At 54.4% G+C, this 22,269-nt stretch overlaps 1 protein-coding gene and 1 long non-coding RNA gene across 3 annotated transcripts; one reads left to right on the forward strand and one right to left on the reverse strand.

Moving 5' to 3' along the window:
- Positions 1–2,751: 2,751 nt before the first annotated feature.
- On the reverse strand, positions 2,752–5,206 carry LOC112957401. Its single transcript, XR_003251218.1, has 2 exons — positions 3,906–5,206; positions 2,752–3,592 (listed from the first exon to the last, which is right to left on the reverse strand). It is a non-coding gene; the product is annotated as an uncharacterized LOC112957401 (long non-coding RNA).
- Positions 5,207–12,295: 7,089 nt separating this feature from the next.
- Positions 12,296–22,054, forward strand: WNT4 (Wnt family member 4). 2 transcript variants are annotated; one of them, XM_026050998.1, is made up of 5 exons: positions 12,296–12,521; positions 18,954–19,189; positions 20,848–20,979; positions 21,095–21,237; positions 21,478–22,054. In XM_026050998.1, exons 1-5 carry the CDS (start codon positions 12,445–12,447, stop codon positions 21,943–21,945), a joined length of 1,056 nt encoding a protein of 351 aa, XP_025906783.1. In that variant the 5' UTR covers positions 12,296–12,444; the 3' UTR covers positions 21,946–22,054. The 2 variants fall into 2 exon arrangements, with proteins under 2 accessions (XP_025906783.1, XP_025906784.1); XM_026050999.1 differs by lacking the exon at positions 12,296–12,521 and adding an exon at positions 17,965–18,014.
- Positions 22,055–22,269: the final 215 nt, after the last annotated feature.

Below are 22,269 nucleotides of genomic sequence, written 5' to 3' on the forward strand. Positions count from 1 at the left end.
AACCCATTGTACAAACCCGTGCAGGCGAGCACGATTTCTACAAATGTTGAGCGTCCTCCATTCCCAGCAACCTCAGGACTGTCACAGTCACTCAGCACCCGCCTGGATCTGGCCATATTTTATTTTTTTTTTTTTAATATGAAGATGTTATTTTACGGCTTGTTAATTTGTACTTTTTTTGAGCTTTTAACAGGGAGCAGGGGCCAAGTCCCCTGACAGCCCATTGGCCGTGAGAAATCCCATTTGGTGCCATATAAATTATTGCAGATATTACTAATATTGCGTCTATTGTGTAAATACTGACTAAATGTTTGAAAAAACACAAATAAATACGCTCTGAGTTGATGGCTGGAGCAGCTGCCTATGAGCCATTCTGAGCCCCAGGGGGAAAGAATCCACATTTTCAACTAATGTGTAAATATGTAACCTGCCTCCATCCGCCGCCAGATCGGCGTGAGCAGTCCTTGGAAGCGGCCCAGTCCCTCAGCTGCACGATTATGATTTAACAACAGCTATAAATACATCTCATCCGCCGGGCAACTGCACAAACACGGCTTCACCTGGCAGCGAGGGGTCACTGGAAAGTTCCCCCACCTGAATCCACGGAGGCCTGGGAGATGTTAGGGACTTCCTCGTGCCTAGGAGCATCCCTAGGGTGCTGGACCCCAACGTTGCCTGTTGGTTTCGAGCTTGCTTTGGGCTCCAAGCAGCTTCTGGGGACGTCGAGGCTGCTCTCTGCCCATTTCTCAGAGGGGAGCAGGAGGAGAGAGAAGCCCTGGCAGATGACTATTCTCCAGGGTGCCTCTGGGAATGGCTCCTGCAAGGGGTTAGGGAGGACCTCACAGACCTGCAGTGCCCATTGGCTAGATAGGACTTCCAAGGATAGGAAGGTCCTTCCTTCCACTCTACCACCAGGAAGCTCCCAGATGTCGCGGTGTCCCCCAGCGCACTGGTGCCTTAGGGACATCCCAAACACCCAGCCTCCACATTTCCATGTCCTACCTGCCTTCATGCCTCAGATACTGAAAGTTTCCACCTGCATTTCCCAAGCCTGACTTTGAGCGGATGGGGATCCCTGGCCACCTCAAATGAGGAGAACCACAAACTGTCTCCTTGTCACAAACAGCCAAGGTGGCAAACCACAGACAGCCAAAAAGGGAGGGGAGACAACTCACATCCCTCTCCTTTGCCTTTGGCAGACATGGGCGGATGTCTTTCATTCCCCGCTCTTTTTCTCAGACTTTCCCTGGCTTTCTGCTCCAATGCTGCTACTCAGTCCAGTCCCAAGGATTTGTGTTTCATTTCAAGCCGCAGAGCTCCTGCAGAAGGTGAGGTAAGAGCAAAGCTCTGGGCAGATACGTTCTCCCTTGATGAGCACCACCTCGGTGAAGTTGGTGCCTGGCCACGTCCACCAGTTCCTGTGGCACAGGGCTGCACCAGATGGGACCCCCCAGCAGCGGTGGGTCTCTCCGAGCACCTGGCAGCACCAAGAGGGAGCAAGAGGTAAATCCAGGCTGGAAAGATGTGAGCCAGGGCAATCCAGCCACTGCAGGGCAGGCCACACAACACCCTTCTGGGCGGATGCCTCTTCCCCGAGGGAATTATGGAATTCAATGCCATGTCTCTTGAGAAAGATAAAGGTCACGGTAGAGGTTCCCATTTCCAAATCTGCTTCGGGCATGGATGGGATGCCAACTCCAATCTTGGCTGCAGGCGATCCAGGACAAAGATCAAACTCCCATGATCTCTACCAGAGCAAACACCAGAGCACTCCAGGCTCTCCTGCCTCCTGTCCCCTCACTGAGATGGGCAGAGAGCTGCTTCACCCCTGATTTTCTCAGCTACTTCCCCATCCTGGAAGTCACAGCATCCACAGGGAGGACCTCCATGGGAGCAGCCCTGGAGGCATTGCTCACCTACAGCTCCTCCAAAACTCACTTTGGCTCCTCCAAGCCCCAGCTGTCACTTCAAGGTCCACAAGCGCCTAGGCCCAGCAGGAACAAGCTCTCCTCCCCAGACTACCCTTTTGGCTCTTACACATCCCATCTCTGACCCTCTTCACAGATCTGGGGGGTGGGTCCCCTACCAACTGCAGCCAAGCGAGGTCAGGGACCAGGGAAAAGCCAGCAGAGAAATGGGCTGTGCATCAGGGCTCGACTCTTCCGCTGTAATTACAGATTAAAATAATAAACTCCGCAAGATCCAGTGTTTGGCAGGGCCTACGAAGAACTGATGTTTGACTGGCCCTCAGCTCACAGGCACACCCAAATAAATAGCATTGTTTATAAGGCCTGAAAATTAAAAATTAAGGGCTGTGATTTTCAAAGCTCCCCAAGGAGCCCTAGGACTGAACTCCCATAAAAATTAATGGCCTGAAATCCCATCCTTATATTTCTCTGGAGTGATAAAAGGAGTTATTCATTGTGCAATCGATTGTGGAGATTTGTAATCCTTTATGCTATAGAGGAGTTCATTTAGCAATAAATCTAGCAGTTTAGAACACCTTCCATTTGATTAGAAGAAACGACTGCAGGATTCAGTAAATCAGTCAGTACAATGCAAAGTAATTCCACTGCTTAGTATCTGCTGGGAATCACAAGCCATCACTCCCAATTCATTTAACAGAGTTTGGAATTAAAGTCTTCTTTTTTTTTTTTTTTTGTTTTGTTTTGTTTTGTTTGCTATCAGATGAGAAACAAACAAACAAACAAAACCTCTGGGACTTAGGGCAAAGCAGCTGAAGAAAATGTGAGGTTTGCAAGAGAAGCTTTTTAAATGTGCATCTTCATTCAGCAAAGAAAGCAAATTGGGGCTTTTTGTTTTTTGTGCTACTGCAGGTTATGGGCCAAAAGATGAGCTGTCAATCAGAAACTGGGCAACCACTGCTTCAGTTTTGACATCAGAAAAAGAGAAAAGATTCTTAATGCAGAGACTCCGAAATGTTCGCTGAGTTTCTACGTGCATCTATAGGTACCTGGATCTCCCACTATCATCAAAACCAACAAGAAAAAGGTTCACAGTGTTCATATCCTACTGAGCAAAAATGTGTTTTAATTCCTGTATGAGGACAGCAGGGTTGTCACAATGAACAGGGCATGAGGATGTGGCTCTGGGCATGGCAGGAGGACAGCAACGTGCAGACACCAGCCAACTGAAGCTGCTGGCAGCACATTTTCTGAGAGGTTCTCACTACACATAAGAGCGTTTACTTGGTCAACCATCCACTAATTACAGTGGAACTAAGAGCGAGCCCTCTCTGGCCTGCAGCTAAGTCCCCAGCACCCCAAGATATCTTTATGTACTCCAGATTAGCGTGCCCATCAAGGAAGGATTTGTTCTATTTAAAATAAATAGATAAATAAGTAAATAAATAAAATAGCTACAGGTTAGGGAGAAGTCCATTGGGCCCCCAACATATTTGCAGTTCTCCCGGCAGAAAGGACATGTCTTCTTGTAGGTCCCAGTAGGTTTCAGGTCTGGGAGATGGCTCTGATGTTTCTCAGTTGACAGAAGACATCCATGAGACATCCATGGCTGTGTGGCAGCAATGCTGTTTCACCTCAAGGAGACAGCTGAGCCTTGGAGAACATCTCTGTGAGTTTGGGATGAGAGGCTGGAATTTGTATCGTGTAATTCCTGTCTCCTGAGTAGGAGTCTCCATCTGAGCCTCTCACTCACGTAGAATCAGTGAATTGGATATCAGGCACCTTCAGCACACACACACACACAGAGCTCCATCCACCCCAAAACCCACATGGATGGGGTTGCACCGACCCCCTTCCCGGATGATCCCTCGTGTCCGAACCCTTCATGCACGGACACACACCGACATGCGTGCCCGCACTGCTCCGCACCGTCACGCTCGCCCGCCCGGGAGCTCTCTCATCATCCACCCTCCCACACACCTGGCACATCATCCCACAGACAGACATGCTGGACATTCCTCCTCTTCCCACGCACACGCAGGGTTTCGCTTGCCGGCAGCGGGGATGAGCGGGGATATGCAGCAGCGGGAGCCATGGAACAGCATAGGCTGCTTGATGAGGTTGAGAGGCTGGGGCTCTGTCTCCTCCTTCTCCAGGCACAATGCCTGGCCGTTTTGCAGTCATGGCTGAGCTTTGCCAACCCTGTAGACAAAGTGAGGGATTTTGTAAGGTGCATCTTTATTGCCTGTCCTGGTCAGAGGTGGCTTGGAGCTGCTGGAGCAGGTGGAGGAACACCATGAGAGACATGTCCTGAGGCTCCTGAGGTGTCACAAATCCAACCAGAAGTGCAAGTCCAGAATCTGGCATGAAAACCCAGGATATGAGATAACACTTGGGTAACTCCTTTTAGCAGTAGCTTGTCCAGCCTGGGGACTGGCTGTGCAGAGACATAGGAACTCTTTGAACCATGCCACTGACCCAGAGACCGTTGCAATAGGAGCCCAACACAAGCAATCGCTGGCTTGCCATGTCAGGGCTGATCCAGATCTTCCCCACAGGTTGCATCCTACCCCAAGTGCTGAGCAGACTCAGCACAGGACCACGCTGCAAACCGGGAAAAGGCCAGACAAACTTCAGAGTGATGCTAACAGTGAGAGAGATGAGCAAGGTTTCTCCCTCTTCCACCATGGGTATTGACTCCACCACCATCAAAACGGTCTCGGTGTTTTACAGGAAGGTTGCCCTCCCATGGCCAGGTATGAGCTCCCATGGCCACACAGCGCTATAGGCAACCAGGGCGCAGGAGGTCTTAGATGGCGATGATCCACAGAGGCCACATGGCCACCAACGCACCATGTCCACTCTGAAGGTCCACGTTCGTGGCTGGTGGCCATGTCCCATTACACATGGATGTGTCCCCCTCTAGTGGCGTGTCCTAGCCAGCACACACCTGGCCACTGCAAACTGGACGCTCTCCCCCTTGACGTGGTCTCCATGAATTCGTGCCTCAGAAAATCCTCAGTGATCCTGCACTCACATGAAAGCCCAAGAGATGCCTTCAAGAGAAAGCAGTGCCACCATCACATCCAAATGTCAACCAGTTCATAAAAGGTCTGTCACTTTGTACAGTGCGTTCAGGATGGAAGAGGACATGTGTATCAACATGAGTACTTACAGCTGGGAATCCATTGAGCCTCAATTGAGAATCCATTGGGCCTAATGGGTCTCTCACCGCAACTGGAGGCTGGACTTAGGCCTTTTAGCATCTGTGGCAGCAATATTGTGGCCTTCAGTAGCTTGAGCTCCTGCCATAGCTACCCTGGAAAGATGCTCAAGGGGCTTGCCCCAACCTAGCAAGCAGCTCATGAAGGCCTTTTTCATAACGAACCTGGCCAATCGGCTTCCTACTGATGCCTATTGCACAGGTGGCTACAGTTAAGTACTGATCACTTCCTAAGTACTGATCACTGCAAAAGGAGCAAATGAAAAATGGAGGCATGGACAACACTGCCCCTCATTTTGCTCTCTTCCCACTTGTTATTCAAGTTTCTCTAAGAAGTCCTGGAGTCTCTACTCTCTTTTATGCTTTCCCATTCCCACTTCCTTCTTTCCCATTAACCTGAGTGAGACTGCAAACATGTACCTCTCTGATCCTGTCTCCTTCCTAAATTTCCTGTGTCTGAGCCCCGCTGCATTTTTCCCAGTCACTCTGGTTTTCTGGTGTTTAAGACCCATCTCTTTGCTCTGCTCCAGAGAAATTTCAGCACTACAGATCCCTGCTCCCAGTTGAGAACCAGCTGGACTCGATCCCCAGGCTTTGGCCACCCTATTGCACCAAAGCGCCTTGCCACAGATGGAAATCTCCAAGGTTGAATGTCCCTGCACTGTCCATGTGGTGGGGAGAGGCAGTCGATGCACACATTGACAGCGAGTGACTTCATGTCCTCTCAATTACATGACTTTTTCCCAACTTTGAGCTGAACTGGTAGGTGAACACAAGTTCCCCAAGTACTCACAGCCTCTTGTTGCCTTCAGTGTTCCTGTTCTTGGTGACATTTGCTATGAAATTTTCTGGAGCACATCTGTCCAGTGATGCAGGAACCCCTTTCATTCAGTGAGACGAGAGACTGTCTGTCATGTATCTCTTGAATCTGCACTTTTGAACCTCTGTTCCACAAATCCCTACTTATGCAGGGTCCATGAAAGTAACTCATCAACTTGGAGTCTCTTATCAGTACAATTCAATTGCTTTAGAAGGAGCTACATTGCCATAGGGAAAAAAAAAAACAGAAGAATCAGACTCTGCAGAGCAGGTTGAAAACCACTGACCGAAGGATTTGGGATCCTGGGGCACATATCTTAGATGATTTAGAGGCTCCGCACTTCCAGAGCTGAAATGTTCATAAGAAACGCTCGACTTTAGCTGGGACAAACACTGCTCTATCAACGTAGGAGAAAAGCACTGAGGTCAATATTTGCCAGGTGGGATGATAAATCCTGATTTATGATTAGTGCAAGATTTGGTGGGCGCGTTGCTATATTCAGCCTACGGCGTAAGCCAAGCCGCCACATTTCCTTCGTTTCAATTAGCTGCAAGTAATTTGCTGAGATATTCAGGGTAATGTGTAACTGAGATGCTCTTAGGGCCGTCCCCAGCCTACGGCTAAACAATCTGACACCTCTAAGTGATGTGGAACATTTTTAGCCTTTGCTGGAGGCAAAACCGAAACTTAGACGGGGTGACCCCCCAACTCTTCCCTGGATTGCTGGGATTGTTTCTGCTGGGTCCCTGCCCCAAAGCCATGCAGCCGGCAGCTGAAGGTGGAGGAGGCCACCCTGGCACGCCAGGGAGGTTGGGTGAGATGAGACCTCTATGCTGCAGTTCCTCCTAACTCAGGTGAAAGGCGGCTGATAAAACACTGTCCCTGTTGCCTCTACTGGCAAAGCGGCTTCAGCGGATGGGAGCTCTGTGGTTGTATTTCTCCCCGTGCATTGGGCAGCTTTCTCATGCAGCCTTCCCTACAACTTCAGTAGAAAGAGCCATAAAACTCTGCCTTTCTCCCCTGTCACAGACCTTTCAAGCTTCACTGATTAGGTTTGCATTGTATGCAGCTAGCTATTAAAGCCAAGCATTTACGGTCCTTCCAGTTTTGCAGGATAATTTCAGAAACAACAGCCTCAAATGAAGCCCTCTGCTGTAGTTGAATAACCTGATTTGTACAAATATTTTAGCAAAAATCTGGACTATTCTGATTTCTATGTGGCTTCTCCCCCCGCCTATGAATAATTGCCCAAAATCCTCCAAGACAGAGGATAAACACAGTGGTTTTGCTTGATTATAACAAAGTGTAGATTTTTCACTGCTGCATCACCAGGTCCCTTACTTGTCTTTGTCTCTAAATGCTTTTGTTTTCATCTTTTCACCATCATATTTACATAGAAATGCACAGGACAGCTGAGGGGATTTTACAGTCTCTTACATTTCCTGCTCCGTTGTTTAATTAGTCCTTACTGAAAAGAACATTACTTAAAATACAAAGAAGTGTCCCACTCAGAATAGAGTCCAAGATCCTCAGACAGCCCAACAACTCTGTATGAGGTTCAGCTCTGACGGGTTTTAGGAGCAACCAGGTTTGTGGTATGGAATTGGATGCAATTATTGACTGTGCTTGGGCAAGACGGTGGACTTGGTGCTGGTCCGAGTGCAGCAACCTGTTCCCAGGGTATTTTCCAAAGCCTAGTCCAGCATTTCACCTCAGCCAGGAGTCAGTGTCCTGCTCACACACTGTGGTCAGCTGGTAGCAAAAGAAATTGGAGAGCAAGAGCCAACACTTTGCTCCACAGGCACGTCAGAGACCCCATCAAGAGAAGGACCAACTCTCCAGAAGATGCCAGTAGGCTGCTCACACATCACCTTCCTGCTGCCTCTGTGTTGTGGATGTGGATTGTACCTTAGGGCAATAAGAGAGATGGTTCAACACAAAGTGTAGCACTGAAAATCCATGGAAAGGGATACAGAAGGGACACATTGTCCTCATTTAAAGCATACGCCATGCAGGGATGTGGGAAGACAGGTTAATGCCCTCCAAAAATAGCCATGCTGCACCACAGGGTCTGATGTAGTCGAAGACAGAAGAAACAGCTCCTTATTGGTAATCCTTATGGCCTTTGAAGAGCTTTGCAAAAGCAATTCAGGTGCCCCACTGTCAAGATGAGGACTGGAGAATTTATTCATGGAAAAGCCAGATGCCTTGGTTGAGATCCAGCAAGGAACCTGGTCTTGGGACTTCTCGCCTGGCACAACACATGTCACTTGCTTCTGCCCTTGTCCTGGAAAGAAGTTACAGGCTCTCTCTTGGGACTCTATGGCCCAGTTTTTCTTGATCACTAACATTCAGAGGATTTTCTCCATCAGCAATTTGCTGTCAGTAGACCCAATATCCTAGTCAGCCCTTCTCTGTTCCTTGATTTTCTTCTACTCCTTCCCCCCGCCAGAGTTGGTATCTTCAAGCAGGCTATGTCCACATAAGCAAGAAAAAGTGGTCAGAGAACAATGGTCTTAGAGGCAAGTGGTAGAGCCTTGCCAGACGCCACATGGTCAGGCTATCCCCATTACAAAATGGGGCAGCTTCCCCCATCCCTTTCCCTGGAATCAGATTTCCCTTGTACTGTGACTAGCCATTCCCTAGCAGGGAGTAAGTCAGCTGGACAAAGACACACCAGCAAGAGCTCGTGGGTGTCAGGTTGGGTGGCACGTTGGGCAGCACCAGGAAACAACAGCATCTGGACACATCCCCACAGCCTCCTTGGAAAACCATCACACAAGACAGACAGGGCAACACCAGCACCCAAATACAATGCAGGACAAGGTTGTTATCTGCAGTGCGATGAATGTCTTCAACTCCATTGAAAGCCATGGGTGGCTGGACATAGGCTGATTAACAGGTGAAATGAAGAGTCAAGGCTGGCAAACTCTTCCATTGAGATTACCATCTGGTTCTGTGGCATCTAGGGGGCTCTTACCAACTCGAGTCATCCTTAGCTTTCTAGGCAATGTTTCTACAAGTCCTCTCCTGGCCATGGCCAGCTTGGAAGACCATGCTTCCCCTTCCCCTACCCATATGAGCACAGCTTCCCCCTCCAACACCCGTGATGAGAGATGAAGTCTTGGTGATCCCAAATGCCTGGAGGTATAATAAGCACTGAAGAGGAGTTGGTTGTGGTGTTATGTATCCATCCATCCAGTGATCTCGCCTTCTCCTCAGACCGGGTGAGTAGGGCAAAGGTTGCAGGAGCTGGCTGTCACTCCGGCTTGCTGCACATGCACTGCCATTTACACCCAGGGGGTCCAGCACCTTGGCTGAGATTCGTTTCAGCAGCACTGTTTGGTTTGGACGGCACCTGGCAGAGCAGGGAAGCCAGTTGCGGTGTATTTTAAGTCCTGGAAGGGGGACACAATCTGCTTTGAAGACAGCACAAGCCAAGGGACAATTCATTCGCAGCCCTATGAAAAGGGGTATTTTTGGCGGGTTCAAAAGTTGTCTCTTCTCACGCTGGTATTGTTGGAAAGAGCTCATGATGCTCAGGGATGCTCTTAAACTCCCGCACGGGCAACGCTCCCAAATCCAGGGCACGCTTGCCACATGCAGAAGCAGAGATCCTAAATCTTGAGCATTTTTCCCCATGTCATACTGGACAAGAAGCTCCGAATTTGCTGGCTCTTCCATCTTGATTTTCATGCACAGACTTTCTTGGATCGAACACCTGAGCCCATGCTTTCCGAAAACTCACTGCAAATCCATGCCCATCGCCGAGCATGCAATCCGCGCAGAGCTGCAGGCTGAAAATAATAATAATCCTTACAAGTAAGGATTTTATCACCACCGTCATCCTGCTTTTCACACATCCTGGCTGACCAGGTTGCAGTGAGCACAGCTCGCTTCCCGTTCATAATGCCCTGGACACAGTTCTTTTGTCGGAGGAATTTTCATCTTTGCAAAGCTGCTTCTGTTTGCGAGCCACGCTCCTATACAGCCCCTGCTCTGAGCAGGCATCAGAGCAGCTCCAAAATGTTTGGATAGTTTGAAATAAATTTCATCAGAAAAACCACAAGTTTCTATAAAGGAGTACAATTGTCCTGTGTTTTCTGCTTTGGAGGCTCTCAGAACAGCTTCTCCTTTCTCCGGGACAGGATTAATACACGTACTGTTGCTAAGTGTCTGATATTTATGTTCCATTAAGTTCAAAACAGGATTTATTCCTATTCAGCGCCAAGCCCCGCACGCGCAGATTCGTTGGTGAGTTTGGCCTTGCTCTTTCTCACACTTCTCCCATGGCCGAAACCAGTGTCCAGATTTGCAGGCCACCCCACTTCGACCCCTGCTTGATAAACCCCAGGGACATCAGCCAGTCCAGAAGAAAGTGTAAAATATCTCCTACGGATTGTGTGACCCGGAGACGGTCAGATCCAGAGATCAAGCCATCATGCTGCCTGCCTGTCTGTCTTGAGCGTGGGGTCTCCATAGACCTTCACAAGCTCTGTCCTTTCATGTCTGGACAGTAGATTCAGTCCTGGGGTTGCAAAACAGACCTCCACTGTCACTGCTGGGACCTGGTCCTCCTCTGTCATATAGAGATGGCAATTTCCACAGTCATTCGAGATCAGAAGCACCTGGGCAGGCTTGAGAAACCCTACCCAACTGTGCTCATCTTCAGAGGTCCAAGCAGCACTGGAATCAGCCTTGCGTGGCTGGGGATGCGAGCACCAAGCCATGCTGGAGGTCACAAGGGCTTTTCACCCTGTGGACACGGTCCCAGGCGGGCAGCAAGGGAAACATCCCTGCTGCACCAATGAACAGGGCCAGAAAACCTGGCACCAGCTTAAGCCCTTTGCTGCATCCAGGTCATTCCATCCCCTAAATAAGCTCTGCTTGAAGTCGTTTTGGGAAAAGAGCCAAAAAGCGCTCAATCTGCAGGAGGCACCTGCAAAGAAGGAGTAGCTCCACATGGGCATCATTCAAAAGACCAGGGCCCCTGTCTCCCCCATGAGCAGCTGTTTCCAAATCTCATCCATTCGCACTCATCTCCTCCACCGTGGAGTCAGTAAAATAAACACCCTGCCCACCCCGCTGCACTCTTATCATCTCCACAGACAGCTCACAGGCCACTTCCCTTGGGGCTGACTCACGCCGGGTGCGGCTCTGTCCGCCTTCCCTCTGCCCGCTCTGTGAATTTGGATGGTCCTTTGTGGCAGCAGGTGGACATGCTCCAACCCTCCTCATCCTGTCCAAGAGAAGCTCAAGGCAGACCCTGCTGCGGGCATGCTGGCCTTGGGGCCAGGAGTACCTGGTGCAAGGATGCTCCTCACACTGTGGAGGCCACCAACCAGCATGGCCCATAGGATGGTGCCTTGCACTCCTGTGGGACCCTACAGAGCACCAGTGCTGAGCCCAGCCCAACGGCTCCTGCTGACCCTCTGGCTTTTCCTGTTGTGTGGAAATAACACTCCAAAACATGATATTCCCAAACACCCATATCGCTCTCAGGAACCACCCAAGAACCTCCAACCTCCCCTTCCCTTTACCTTATCTTGCCTTCCGAGAACTTGACTCAACACTCAGTCCATGGGAAGCCTGAGGAAGGCCGGGGCAGATGTCCACCTGGGCAGATCACAAGAGAAGGATGGAGAAGTGGGGGCAAACCAGGCCTCCATAAGCCCTGCCAGGACCCTTGGGGAATCTACTGCCCTTTCTAGACAACCTCCAATGAGGACTTAACGCTTGAGCCTTGGCTGAGTGTCACCTCCCATGTACACAGCGCAGTCAGCACTGTGGCTGGCTATGCAAGGGCAACAAGGGGATCTGCGACCCCATCCCCAGGGATGTTCCCTGTGGATAGAAACCAGGTCAAACCAGGGCTTCCCACTTCCTTGGTGGCCAGTTTGCAAGCACCGAAGCCAAGAGCCAGCTCTTGACTGTGAACCACAGAAACCGGCACAGCGAGCGGCATCGGCGCTACCGGACAAGGGCACAGGATCCTGGCAGAGTTTGGGCATCTCCCAAAAGGCAAGGAAGGGGCACAAGGAAAACAATCCTGAGCCGAGTCTTCCCACCGCGCCGCAGGACTCCCTTTGGGGCCCAAAGCTCCAAAGACAGAGAAGAAGCAGCCCTCGTCTCCCTCTCCTTGCAGGGCAGCACACCCCGCGCGGGCTCCCCGCGCCGCTGCGCCCGCGCTCCCCCGGGCACCGCCCGCGCCCGCCCCGGGGGTGTCCCCGGCGGCGGGACCCGCCCCGCGTGGAGCCGCCCCCGGGGCTGCCCCCGCCCCCGGCCCGCCCCGGCCCGCCGCTCCATCCCGGGACGGGCCGCCCGCGCTGACAGTCGGGCTCGGCGGCCGCCGCGGGCGCATCCACCGGGCAGTGCCCGCCGCCCGGCGCCCACCTGCGGCGGCGGCTGCTGCCGCTCCCGGGGGCCGCCGCCTCCTCCTCCCCTTCCTCCTCCTCCTCCTCCTCCTCCGCTCCAGGATGAGCCCGGAGTACTCGCTGCGCTCCTTGCTGCTCATCATCCTCGCCACCTTCTCCGCCAACGCCAGCAACTGGCTGTGAGTAGCGGCCGCCGCGGGCACCGCTCGCCACCCGCCGCCGTCACTTGTTGCTCCGGGGGCAGCGGCGATGGAGCAGGTGCCGTCGGCATCGGGGCAGACGGGGAGACGGGTGGCTGGGGGGATGCCGGCGCTTCGGGAGCAGCTGGGTGACTTTGCGGCTCAGGGAGACCCTCCCAAGGTTGAATCCAGGCTCAGATAGCACTGGACACTGCTCCCGGGAAAGATTTGGCAGGGGCCAAGTGCACCAAGCGGAGCTTGCCTGGCCTTGGGATTTGACTCCGGGAAATGCGTCCTGCCATCAAGCTTCCTTCATGGACGGACGGAGTCTGCTCGGTGTGGGCCGGGGGGGACAGCGAGGGTGGCTGTGGGCCGTGGAGGAGCCCGGTGACATCGGGAAGCCGCTGAGCAAATACTGGAATAACGTGTAAGGTAAACAGGGGGCGGCAGGAAGGGCTCTGGAAAATTCCTGCGTGTTCACCAAGGCGCAGGGACGATCTTCCGGGGAGACCTGCATGGCAGGGGGCCTGGGGTCCCGCAGTGCCTTCCCCCACCACCGCTTCCAACGGCAGCCGCCCTTGGATCGCAGCCGGTGGGACACAGCGCTCGGCCCATTCCCAGCTCTGCCAGCGGCCGGAGCAGCGGCTCAGCCGGGGGTGATTCCCGTCGCGCTTGCAGCTCTCCCACAACCTGCGGGCAGGTGGGCTTGGCGCCGAAAACTCGTGTGCACCGGGAAGCGGCTCTACAGGCCGACGAGGCATCCGTCTTGCCCCATGCCAGCATCCAACCCCACGTTGGAACTGCTTTTCCGAGGATGCCCTGTATGCCCTGGGGAAGAACTGGCCCAAGGGTCCTGCTGGTGGGAAAATGAGCTTTCCCTGGGTAGCTCTCTGAGATGTGTTGGGATTTACCCCTCCTTTCCCTCTCCTCCCTTCTCCTTCTCCCACATTTGGGATGACTTACGCGCCGCGAGCTTCTCCGAGAGCCAGGGGGATCCAAGCCACCACGGGGACGGTCTTGAAGCCACCGGGCTCCTGCCGAAAGCGTAGCAGGAAGCGGGGCAGAGCTTTTCCCGCAGGGAGAGCGTCCCACAAGGAAGCGTCTGGGGCGGCCGGCGCAGAGGTGCGATCCCGGCGGCTCCCTTGTGGCCGCTTTTGGGAAGCAGCTGGGACTCGGCAGCGCGGGGGGCTCATTCCTGCCAACAGGGGAGGAAAAGCAGATCCGTTTCAGTGCCTTTGAAAGAAGGGCTTGACTTTTCTTTTCCCTTTTTCCTTTTTTTTTTTCCTTTTTTTTTTTTTTTTTTTGGATGTTACAAATGTATCGGGATAAAAGGATCATCCTCCCCCCCGCCCTGCTTGGTGCTTTTTATCCTCTGCCTTTAGGATTAGGACGATTCCCGCTGTTTATCTTCTCGCATCAGAAACAAAAGCTGCCGGAGGCAATAAACAGGCTTAGGAGGATCCCAGGAGCTAGCAGATATCCGAGGAATGAGCGCGGCTCGCACAGCTTTGCTCGCCGTGCCGCCCGTCTCGTGCCCCTGCTTTCCCCCGGCTTTTCCCGCAGGCCGGGGGGGCCCAGGCGTCCGGCAGCTCTCCGCATACTTCTCGCGGCCTGCGTCTAGGTGTGGGCGCCGGGCGGCGAGCTCTGCTTTGCCAGAAACCTGCTGGATTAGTGCTTAAGCTCGGAGCGCCTTTTCCCTCCTCTCGACCTGTCCGAACTCGCATTCCCACCGGCGCTTCGCCCTCGCAACGCTCGAGCCCGGCATTTGCCGCCAAGCCGCGTCCTCGGTGCTGCCTCGGCCCGAGTAAAGGCAAGAGGGACCTGGGGCTGGATGAGACGCAGCCAAAATTGCCATGGAGCAGCCCAAGATGCTCCCTGCCTGGCAAGGAGGGGAACTTTGGGGGTGTTTCCTCTCTCTGGGGGGTTTTCTCCACGTGCTGCCCATCATGGGGGCCTCGGGGCTCCGAATTCGCAGGGATGTCTGGCGCTCACGGCACCGCTAGGCTCGGCTTCTCCCTCCTTTGCAGCCCATGAGGTCATATTTCAGGTGAGAAGTGCTGGGTTTGGGGCTCGCAGCTCGCTCGGTGCACGCCTGCGTTTGGGGAAGGTGCCGCCGGTTGCTGCCCTCGGAGCCCGGCTTGCAGCCCAGCGCGCTGCAAGATGCTCAGCCTTGCACGGGGCTCCGCAGGCGCCTCGGGGCCGGGCTCAGCAGGAAGCAAGGGCCAGCTTCAGAGCACGCACTGCCAGGTGAAGGCTTTGGAATAAGCAACCCTAGGCCATTTCCTTCTTTTTTTTAAGGTGCATCTCCCTGGTTTCCACCATGGCTTTGCCCCGAGCCCACCTTGCTTTGGTTGAGCGCAAGATTCTTTGAATGGTCCTCGTGACTCTCCCCTTTCCCACCCAGAGAGGAACGGGTCCAGCCTTTCCGCACGGCAGGTGCACTCGCTCCTGGGCAACGTGCTCCTGCTGCTCCCCTCCCCGCAGGCTTATTTTGGGTATAAGTTCAGGAGAATTATCCCAGTTGCATCTGTTCTCGCAGTGGGGTGGGCCATGCAGAACTTGGTGGAAAATGGCCCAGTTTCAAGGGGTGCCACAGCCCCTGTGATGCTGCCAGAGCTGCCCGTGTGTCACACGGCCCTTCCCGGCCTTGGTGCGGTCACGGGATGTCAGCGGGCAGCAAGTGACACCCACTCCCAGGAGGACACAGGGAGGGAGCACCCAAGTGACAGCTTCCTGCATCAGAAATACGTGTTGACTTTAAAATAATAATAATTATTATTATTAAAATAAATTTAAGTGCAGCAAACTGCGGGTACAGCTGCAAATGCAAGTGACAGCAAGAAATGGCATTTCACGCTGTAGCACCTGGCTAGTGGTTGCTCCTGAATCCGTGAGTCCAAAACGGCCTTCAGCTTCGCCATGGAAGCATCTACCTCACTCTGCTCAGAGCCATCATCCTCTCCTGCAGCTCGTCCTTGTGGATGGAGAGGTTTCTTAGGGCTTCCTTGGAATCGTGAAGACGTGGGAAAGTCTTTCCTCCGTGTTCAAAGGAAGTTTCCCCAGTGGATGCTGCTCTTGGGGTCTTGACTCACCTCCTGGTCTTCTCCAGGGCAGCGGTGGGGCGGGTTGGGTGTTTGCTCAACAGCACAAGCCAAGGTTGAACTTTAGAGCTCTTTCATCCTTTTACTGTCTCTGATTAAAGTGTTGCTCCTGTTGGCTGTCCTCATGGAAACATTCCCCAAATGAGACAGCTCTCACACCTGAAACTTGTTTGTTTAGAGAAAACGTGACATTTCTGCCCCCTCCATGACATCTTACACATCTTCTGTGGCCTTCCTCTACTGGGGATTTGTCCATGACTCCAATTTCCACATTCTCCCGTGGTGGGGAATCCCTTTCCCTCTCCTTCTTGCTCTATCTGCCGACTTCCATGGCTCTTCTAATGCTTTGTTGTTGTTCTTCCTCTCCAAATTATCCTTTTCTTCATTTTTAAGCAATTTTTTTCCTTCTTCTTATCCTTCCTTGGCTTTGAGGTTGCCTTATTTGCCACCCTGCAGGTAGGATCAGCTGCAGGTGCCTAAATTATGGAGCTTTGACTTTGCTCAATACACTGCAGGTGAAGAAGGAGAAAAGTGCTTTCTGCTGATTTTGATCTGCTCAGATCATCGGCCTTAATAAATGGGAGTTTGTGCTGCAAGTGACTTGTCTGATTGAAAAGGCAGGAGAAAAGAAAGATAAATGTGGTGATGAAGAGAGAAGGTGACGCTTGAATGAATGACTTGGGCAGGAATGGGTCATTTGTTCCTGCCATGCCAGTCTTGCTGTCCACGTGAGTCGACAGGAATAGGGATTTGCCCCAGGTTTCTACCATCTCGATGCAGGAAAATGAAGTTTTGAGTAAGCTCCCTATTTAGGACCAGGCGAGGTGTTGGATCTGGGTTGCCATGGTGACTGTGGGCTGTTGCAGATGGTTTTGGTGGCCCTCCTGAGCTCCACGGCCCCACGAAGATCCCTGGGAGGATGGAGGGTGGGAGCACCCCCGGGTGCTGGGGAGGGGAGAGCATCTTTTTCCCTAACCCTTCCCTAACCCTGCACCTGCCCCAGAGGGGGACAAGGTGAGATGTCCCTGCCCTGTGGGGACGGGGAGCAGAGCGAAGCTGCACCAAAGCCTCCTCAGCCACCCCAGAGCTTGGCAAAGCTCCTTGCACCCATCCTTGGTTTCACCCCTGCATCCTGGGGCGGGACGGGAGCTCGCCAAGAAGCAATACTTTGGGAAGGCAGTACTCCTGGGAAGCAGGAGATGGGTGGCGAGCTGGTGGCTCTGGTGGACCAGAGCGTTTTGGGCGTGCAGTGGTGGCCACCCTTGAGGACGGGGACGTGCGCAGGCTGCGGAGGCACATAGAGGATCTGCCATGGGGGAGAGAAGCCAGAGCAGCATTCTGGACAGTTTCATCCCATTTGCCTGCCTTGCAAAACAAATTAGCAGAGCCTGTCTTGGAGAGCTGTTTCCATCTTTGAAGCATCTTTCGCCTTTGTGCTTTTTTCATCCCAAAAAGCATTAAGTGCTTGTTGGGGAGGCGTCTTATCAGGCGCATCTGCTTGGAAAGGCTTGAAAGGCCCTTGTCATGCTGCTCTCCTTGCAGGCTCTGAATTTATAGCTCCTCATTGTCTGGAGATTCCCACCAAACTGGGAAGTTTATTAGGAAAGGGGCTGACGCCTCCATCGCAAGCTGAGCTGAGGCTGAGGTGGCTGTTACACCTGTGGCATCGCTTCCTTCTGCCCAACCTGTGGTTGGGCTGGGATTTGGTGTTGGCACGGAGGCGGAGAGCCCGATTTCAGCTTTGGAGAGCTGCGCGGCTGCTCCTCCACCGGCACTGCTGTGCCCTCAGAGGAGCGGCAAGCCCCGGGCAAGGCTCTTTAGCTGGTGTAAAGGCTAAAAGCACGGTTGGGGCTGAGAACGCGGCCAAGGGACGTTGCCCCGAGTGACCTCCGTGTGCACGAGGAGCACCAAGCTCTTGACAACGCGCCACGCAGACTCCCCGCGGGCTCCACGAGCCCGGGCGCCGTTCTCACCGTTGCATGCGTGAAACCGAGCTGGTGAATAATTCTGCTGATGCACAGAAGGGAAAAGCCTGTGCTCTCCTCCTGGGGCGGGCTGAGGGGAGGAAGAGGCCGTGACAACGGGATTTTGTGGCTGAAGTCAGCAGATCCGGCTCTCAGGATGCCTGGGAACAGGGGCCGCTTTTGCACAGTCGCTTCTGGGAGGCAAGCAGTGCTTCCAAGCAAAAAGCCCTTTGCAGGATGTCGTAACTTGGAGGAGGAGAAAGAAAACAAGCAAAAAAAAAAATAAAAATAAAGCAAGCCGCAAGCTCTGCAGGGCTGGGAAACATAGAGTCGAGGAATGAGATTCTCAAAAAGCTGCCTGCGCCTGGCACTCCTGCCTCTCCGCGTGGAGCAGCGATTCCCAGGGACCTCGGAGCTGAGGGGCAAGCGTGAGTTTTCCCGGCGCAAGGCAGCGGATCGCCCTGTCCCGAGGCAGGACCCGGCTCTGCTGGCAGTGCTGCCTTGAGGACTTCCCGGCTTTGTGAGGCTGGGGCAGGAGGACAAGGGCGAGTGCCCATCCCAGGGCACTGGGTCGGGCGGCTGGGCTGTGCCGGCTGCGCTGGGGAGGCCGGGTCAGGATGCTCCGGTCGGATCCAGCGTGTTGGAATCGAGCATCCTGCCTGCGTGTCTGGAGATTGCTGGTGGGACGCTCGCTCCGAAGGGGCTCCCATGACACCAGCACTCTAGTGGCTCTGCGCATCCTTCCCCAAGGTTGGGGCCACCTCCACTCCATCCCCACATCCATCTCCTCAGCATTTCTCACCTGGACAAATATCCGGCAGCTGTGATGGCAAGCGGGGCCAGCGGCAGAGGTGCCTGGTGCAGGTGGTTTCACCTCCATCCGGCTCCTGCCTCCCTGCTCCAAACCCCACTGGTGGGAAAGCTCTCAGGAGCTCTCCTGGAGCCATCCTGCGGGAGGAAAGTCCTTTGGAGGGAGATGTCTGCTGGTGACAAGCGCACAGCCGTGCTGGGGGAGCAGCGTGGCAGCTGGAGCTGGCAGCCCAGCGTTGGTGCTGCTTGTTTTGGCTGACTCCAGAGACCTCTGGGTTTTTCCTAGTAGCACTTGGATGTGATGGTGCTCAGGAGACCTCTGATCGGGCACATTCAACCACCGCTGGAAATATTCCCCCTTGCAGGCAATAGAGGCAAAGGGGAACTGGCTCCCCGCGAGACGGGGCACCAGGGATGCGGCGGGATGGTGCTTGGGCTCAGCCCAAAACACCCCTATGGCCGCTCCTCAAGGCGGGGAGGAGAGGTTGGGTGTCCCCAGCTTGGGGGGACACCCAAAGCTGCCGTGTCCTAAGGGGTCGCGGGGGCTGTCGTTGCAGGTACCTGGCGAAGCTCTCTTCGGTGGGGAGCATTTCTGAGGAAGAGACCTGCGAGAAGCTGAAGGGCTTGATCCAGCGGCAGGTGCAGATGTGCAAGAGGAACCTGGAGGTGATGGACTCGGTGCGGCGTGGCGCCCAGCTGGCCATTGAGGAGTGCCAGTACCAGTTCCGCAACCGCCGCTGGAACTGCTCCACGCTGGACACGCTGCCCGTTTTCGGGAAGGTGGTGACACAAGGTGAGCTGGGCAGACACACGTCCAAGACTTGCTGGGTGGTGGGGAGCCTCCAAAATGAATTTTATCTGCCAGGACCCCAGCGCTGGGGCTTACGGCAGGGAATGGTTGGGGCTGGTTTTGCTGCATGGTAGGAGGCAGTGCATGGAGGCTCTCAATGTCCTTCCAACACCGGTGCATCCTCTCCTGAGCCTCGTCCATGGGTGCCCATTGCACCTGGGCGCTGAGGGAGCAGCCTGGGGCGCCCAGCCTTCCTCTCCCAAGAACATGCCAAGTTCAAGGAGGACCCCAAGAGCACGAGTGTCTCCATGGGCTGATCCCCATGCCGAGCAGCCTCCCTCTGCAGCAGGATGCGGGACGGATCCCGCCTCTTGTGCCGGCAGCGCTGGCGGAGCACAGGGAGCTGGCGAGGCCGGGGGAGGACAGCCCTCTGCCGCCCAACGCGAGGAAAAACACAGCGGTCCTCCCTGCACCGCACTGCTGCTCCAGGGAAAGGCCTGGAGCCGGGATGGCCCCTTCCATCCCAGGCATCCAGCACGGGGCTGTGACCCACGGGGAGCAGAGTGGGAGCACGGGGATGGGAACGCAGTGGGAGAGACCTGGCAAGGCTTGGAGTGTGGAGCTGGAGGGGAAACCTGCTCTCTTCAACCTCTAGAGACCCCGACCGTCCTCACCTCCCTTCAGGTGCTGCTTGCAGCTCTGCTCTGCTGGACACTGTCCCCTCTTCCCTTCCCAGGACCCAGAGGTCCAAACCTTCCCCAGCTCCCTGTTCGGCTTGCCCTCCCCTTCGAGGCCAGGGTGAAGATCTCTCCTTGCGAAGCGTCAGGACTGGAAATACCAGAAATACCAGAAACTAAAAGTCGCCTCTTTTTAAGCAGCCACAGCACAAACCCACCAACACGATCCTACTATTAACCTCGAATAACTTGGAGGCGCTTCAGTCCCCGCACTGGCTGGGTCCTCCCCGGCCGCAGCCGCCACTGGGGGCCAGATTGCAGCTTGGCCACCAAAGGCCGCCTGGCGACCACCAAAGTAGCTGCCCTCTGCCTGACTGGAGAGCAAGGGGCAAGCTCTGCTCACCGGCTCTCCTGGCTGTGTCCTCAGTGGATTCAGACAATGCAGGAGACCCCCCAGGTTTATGCATGGAGGTCTTGGACAAACTGGGCAAAGGGGAGCATCGCGGGCCAATTTTGGGGAGGTGCCTGGAGCTACAGAACCTTGTACAAGAAGACGTCGGGTAGGTGCAAGCTATGGGAGATGTTCCTCAATGTGAAAATTGGCCACGGGAGCAGAGCTGTGTTGGCCAGAGGAAGGATTTCCCAAGCAGTTCGGAGCTGCTCTGCAAGGCCAGCAGAACAGCCCCTCCTGGAAAGCTTGTCCCCATGCATGAATGCAGCACTTACCTCCCTGATTGCCAGGCCATGTCCAGCACGTTCAGGTTTTAACCCTGCAGCGCTGTTCCCAGCTCTCTGCAGCGCAGGGTCTTGCAGTATCTCTGCTGAGCCTGGCCCTGGTTTGATGCTCAGCCAGGTTTGATGCTCAGCGCGTGCCTGGGAGCAGGGAGCATGGGTCTCCTGCATGGGCTTTGGGGCAGAAAAGGCTCCTCTGGAAAGCTCCTGTGTCGCTGGTAGGATTTCCCACCACCTCTTCTGTCATTGCAGGGACCCGGGAGGCAGCCTTCGTCTACGCCATCTCTTCAGCAGGGGTGGCCTTTGCAGTGACCCGGGCCTGCAGCAGTGGTGAGCTGGACAAGTGCGGCTGCGACCGCACGGTGCAAGGGGGCAGCCCGCAGGGTGAGCACGGGGCTCTCGCGTCTCTCTCCTTCCCCTAACCTCCTCGGGGACACGTTCCCCGATACATTTGCATTTCAACGTGGGCAGCGTGTTTCACGCACCCTCTGTGCTATAGGCTTCCAGTGGTCAGGCTGCTCCGACAACATCGCCTACGGTGTGGCCTTCTCACAGTCCTTTGTCGACGTCCGCGAGAGGAGCAAAGGCGCCTCTTCCAACCGGGCGCTCATGAACCTCCACAACAACGAGGCCGGGAGGAAGGTAAGGCTGGCGGGATCTGCTTGGGGTCCACAGCTACCAGTTGGGTTCTTTGGGCTCCTCTTAAGGCCATCAGCTCCCATGGGGGGACCTGGGTTGCTGCACATCACGTCCTGCATCCCGGGTTGATCATCCTGTCCCATTCCTTGTGCGCACATCTATTCCAGACCTCTGATTTTGCTGCAGGGCTCTGTCCATGCCAGGCTGACCATCCTGTCCCCTCTCTTGTGTGTGCTCCTCCAGGCCATCCTCAACAACATGCGAGTGGAGTGCAAGTGCCATGGCGTGTCGGGCTCGTGTGAGTTCAAGACATGCTGGAAAGCCATGCCACCCTTCCGCAAAGTGGGCAACGTGCTGAAAGAGAAATTTGACGGCGCCACAGAGGTCGAGCAGAGCGAAGTGGGCTCCACCAAGGTGCTGGTGCCCAAGAACTCCCAGTTCAAGCCGCACACGGACGAGGACCTTGTCTATCTGGACTCCAGCCCCGACTTTTGTGACCATGACCTCAAGAACGGCGTGCTGGGCACCAGCGGGCGCCAGTGCAACAAGACCTCCAAGGCCATCGATGGCTGTGAGCTCATGTGCTGCGGCAGGGGCTTTCACACGGACGAGGTGGAGGTGGTGGAACGGTGCAGCTGCAAGTTTCACTGGTGCTGCTCCGTCAAGTGCAAACCCTGCCAGCGGCTGGTGGAAATCCATACGTGCCGGTGATGCCCGGCGGGGAGCAGCCAGGCCGGCCCTAACCTCCTCTAACTGACCCTGCTTCTTTTCCCTCATCCTGCGGCCAGGACTGGAGGAAGCAACCCAGACGCCGCAAGGAGAGGGCAGCTCTTTTCAGAGACAGAGCCCTGGAGGAAAACAGATTTTAAAGAAAAAAAAATATTTAAAGTTTAGGAAAAAAAAAAAGTGAGCATTGTATTTTTTTGTTTTGTTTTGTTTTTCCTGTTTGCTGTATTTATTGCTGAAGCCAGAACCCCCCAGGCTCCTCTGGGGCCATGTCCACTTCCAGTGGCAGGCTGGGGACCTGTGCTGTGC

This window comes from Nothoprocta perdicaria, unplaced genomic scaffold, assembly GCF_003342845.1.
Source record: "Nothoprocta perdicaria isolate Ctin4 unplaced genomic scaffold, notPer1 scaffold_72, whole genome shotgun sequence".
Classification (NCBI taxonomy): Eukaryota; Metazoa; Chordata; class Aves; order Tinamiformes; family Tinamidae; genus Nothoprocta; species Nothoprocta perdicaria.

Coding starts and splice junctions, on each gene's coding strand:
- WNT4 (XM_026050998.1), top strand. CDS start 12,445: ATGAGCCCGGAGTACTCGCTGCGCTCCTTGCTGCTCATCATCCTCGCC. Junction 20,980..21,094: donor GCAAGGGGGCAGCCCGCAGG/GTGAGCACGGGG, acceptor TCTGTGCTATAG/GCTTCCAGTGGTCAGGCTGC. Junction 21,238..21,477: donor ACAACGAGGCCGGGAGGAAG/GTAAGGCTGGCG, acceptor GTGCTCCTCCAG/GCCATCCTCAACAACATGCG.